Source organism: Bidens hawaiensis, unplaced genomic scaffold, assembly GCF_021521415.1.
Source record: "Bidens hawaiensis isolate Kalapana, Puna unplaced genomic scaffold, B.hawaiensis_p1.1 tig00002307_1, whole genome shotgun sequence".
Lineage (NCBI taxonomy): Eukaryota > Viridiplantae > Streptophyta > Magnoliopsida > Asterales > Asteraceae > Bidens > Bidens hawaiensis.
The window spans coordinates 2,540,587-2,544,291 of NW_027491124.1; the positions used below are offsets into that span (position 1 = coordinate 2,540,587).

Below are 3,705 nucleotides of genomic sequence, written 5' to 3' on the forward strand. Positions count from 1 at the left end.
GCATAACTTCCAACCCCAAGAAATATCTAAGCAACCCGAGATCAGTCATCTCAAACTCTTTCATCATTCCTTCCTTGAAATCTACAATGAGGTTAGAACGATGGCTTGTGCATATAATGTCATCTACATACAAGCATACATAGATGAATTGATTTTTGGCATTATGTCTAACATATAAAGTTGGTTCATTGCAGCTTCTTTTATACCCATTCTTGATGAAGTAACTATCTATTTTAGAATACCAGGCCCTAGGAGCTTGCTTTAGACCATATAAAGCCTTTTTCAGCTTGTGCACCTTATCTTCATTCCCTGTTACTTCATAGCCCTCAGGTTGTTGTACGTAAATTTCTTCTGTTAAGTCTCCATTAAGGAAAGCTGACTTAACATCAAGTTGGTGAACCCACCAACCTAGTTGAGCAGCAACTGATAACACTACCCGAATTGTTTCAAACCTGGCCACTGGTGCAAAAGTTTCTTGATAATCTGTCCCTTGTTGCTGAGAATACCCTTTAGTAACCAGCCTTGCCTTATGCCTTATAACCTCATCATTAGCACCAACTTTTGTCTTGTATAACCATTTTAGAGCCACCGGATTTTTTCCAGCTGGTAAACTTACCAACTCCCAAGTGTTATTCCTCTCTATGGCTTTCAATTCATCAGCCATGGCATCTTGCCATTCTTGTTTAATTGAGTCTTCCTTGTAGGATGTAGGATCAACAATGTTGAGAGCAAAATGACAAGTGGCATAATCAGCATACTCATCATCACATGCTATATCAACTTTTCCCGCATTTACATAGACATCATCAAGGTTTTTAAGTTTGGGAGGAGGTGATGAGGAGTAGGTATTTGAACTAGAGGCTTGTGAGACTTGTGAGGTTTGCGGAGTTAATGGAGAATTTGAATCTGGTGGTGTGGAGGATTGGGTCGAGTTCATAGTTATGGAAGTGTTATTTGAGGGAGTTGTAGGTTCTGTGAGGTTTCCATTGCTTGACATAGGCTCAATTGGGAATGGGTCTATGTAGTTAATATCATAGGCTTTATTATCTGCTGAGTCATTACTCCTCCAGTGCCACTTTGAGTCTTCTTGGAACACCACATCTCTTCTTGTCAAGAACTCTTTTGTTGTTGGATTATATAGTCTATACCCACTGGTTTGTTGTGAATAACCAATGAATATACATTTTTCTGATTTGTTGTCTAGCTTCTTCCTTTTTTGGGCAGGTATTAGACCAAAGGCACAACAACCAAACACCCTTAGATGCCTAACCGAGGGTTTAGTGTTTGACCAGGCATGTAAAGTTGTTTTGTTTTGTACAACTTTTGTAGGAGCTAGATTGATCAGGTGAACAGCTGTAGCAACCCCTTCTGCCCAAAAATAATTGGGCATGTCTTTGTGTTTTAGCATGCTTCTTGTTAGCCCCATGATGGTTCTATTTTTTCTTTCCACAACACCATTGTGCTCCGGTGTGTATGGAGGTGTGAGCTCTCTTCTAATTCCATGAGCATCACAATAAGTATTGAACTCTTTGGACATATACTCACCACCACGGTCAGATCTTAGTACTTTGATGGTACATTCACTTTGGTTCTCTACCATGACTTTTGATAGCTTAATTTACTGAAAGCATCAGATTTGTTAGCAACAAAATAAACCCAACACATGCGTGTAAGGCCATCAATAAACAATACATAATAGAGACTACCACCAAGACTTGGGACTTGCATAGGTCCACACACATCAGTGTGGACTAATTCCAATTTTTTTGTTGCTCTCCATGATTTGAAAGCAAATGTGTTACAGGTTTGCTTTTCGATAACACATCCATCACATGAATTAGTAGGTTTGATGCTTGGTAAACCAAGTACCATACGTTTATCATGTAGGTGTTTCAAATCATAGGTATTGTAATGGCAATACCTTAAGTGCCAAAGTTTGGTAGTATCGTCACCTTCAGATGGCTTCTTGTGTATAGCATTGACAGGACTTCCATTCTTTGAGGCGTTAACCAAGAACATGTTGTTGTTGGACACCATCACCGTCATCAGAATTGAGTTATTCTTTTTATTCTTGATGGTGCACCTATCATCATCAAATAGTAGAGAGTACCCCTTTTTCATCAGTTTCCCAACACTGAGTAGATTATACTCAAGCTTTGGTGCATAATACACATCATCCAATAGCCTGTAGTTCCCTTGAGTTGTGTCAATTTTCACAGTGCCTTTTCCCTTTACTTCAATTTGTTTCTTATCACCAAGATATACAATTAAATTGAAAGACTCATCTAATTGTGTAAAACTTTCTTTAAGTCCTGTCATATGATTAGAGCAACCAGAGTCAAGGAACCAAAGGCATAACTTATTACCTTTTGAAACTGGCTAAGTCATCAATGAGAATTGTGAATCATGTATATAAGTCATAAACAAACGTTGCTCATCAGCGTTAGTCTCTATTCCTCCTTCTTCTACTGCAACATTGACTTGTTGATCATCATTGTACCAGCAATCTTTTGTCATATGACCATATTTTTTACATATGGAGAACTGAGGGACACGGCTCCTATTAAAGCTTCTACCTCCACCTCGACCTCTTGTCACATTAAGGCCCCTTCCTTTGTTAGAACTATTACCAAATTGCGGGCGATCTTGCATTACTTGAAGAGCTTGCTCTTCATTTTTTCCAGTCTTCTCAAGGTGTCTGCTATTGATCCTTTCCTCATGTGATTGTAGAGATCCCATGAGTTTCACAGGAGTGAGTAAGGAGAGATCATGAGATACCTCTATAGAAGGAACAACATAATCAAACCTTGGAGTAAGGCTGCAGAGGATCTTCTCTACAATAGTTTGATCAGCAACCTCTTCACCAAAGGATCTTTTCTGATTTACTATAGTCATAACCATGGAGAAGTATTCACCAATAGGTTCACCTTCTTTCATGCAAAGATTTTTGAAATCTCTGCGGAGCCCTTGGAGTTTGATAACTTTTATTTGGGAATCCCCTTGGAATTCCATTTTTAGAATTTCCCACGTCTCCTTAGACGTGGAGGCTGCTGCAATTCGAGAGAAGAGAGTGTCATGAACAGCCTGCTGAATGATGGCCATAGCATGAGCATCTCTTCTTTTTGCATCCTTGTCGTTGTCATCAAGCCCAGCTTCCACTAGATCCTAGAGATCTCTTGAACGAAGAATCATTTTCATGCGAATACTCCAGTACTCATAACCCTCACCCTTGAATACAGGGATTGGGGTAGGAGCAGTAGGAAGAACACCTATATGATCTGCCATGAATCGGATTGGAGAAGGGTTTAGGGTTTAGATGAATAACTAGGGTTTTTGCAATCTCAAGAGCACTTGGCTCTAATACCAGAATCTGTTGGATTTTATGATGAACAAAGAACAATTAAGGCTGCAAGGATTCTATCTTTTATTGAGATTGAATTGAGCGTACATAACTGAGATATAATTATCTCTTTAAATAAGCAAAAGGAAAACAAACTATAACAATAACTTCTTAAGACTAGGTAAAACCTAACAACTAGTCAAACGGCTTTATTTTAAAAATAAACAAAGTGCAAACAGAAGACTTGTTCAGAGAAAAAAGTGCAGCCAACAAAAGAATCACGTGCAGCAAAGTAGAGTTGGATCATTTTTTAACAATAACTTGATCTACGATGATGAATTCTAATGGAAATAGTTGTTAAAGAC

The 3,705-nt window shown here is 38.7% G+C and overlaps 1 protein-coding gene across 1 annotated transcript; it reads right to left on the minus strand.

Annotated features, from left to right (window-relative positions):
- Positions 1 to 1,751: 1,751 nt before the first annotated feature.
- On the minus strand, positions 1,752 to 3,102 carry LOC143617291 (uncharacterized). Its single transcript, XM_077089902.1, has 3 exons — positions 2,430 to 3,102; positions 1,922 to 2,312; positions 1,752 to 1,809 (listed from the first exon to the last, which is right to left on the minus strand). Exons 1-3 carry the CDS (start codon positions 3,100 to 3,102, stop codon positions 1,752 to 1,754), a joined length of 1,122 nt encoding a protein of 373 aa, XP_076946017.1.
- Between the last annotated feature and the right edge of the window lie 603 nt (positions 3,103 to 3,705).

Coding starts and splice junctions, on each gene's coding strand:
- LOC143617291 (XM_077089902.1), bottom strand. CDS start 3,102: ATGGCCATCATTCAGCAGGCTGTTCATGACACTCTCTTCTCTCGAATT. Junction 2,313..2,429: donor GACTAACGCTGATGAGCAAC/GTTTGTTTATGA, acceptor ATCATATGACAG/GACTTAAAGAAAGTTTTACA. Junction 1,810..1,921: donor ACCAAACTTTGGCACTTAAG/GTATTGCCATTA, acceptor GTTATCGAAAAG/CAAACCTGTAACACATTTGC.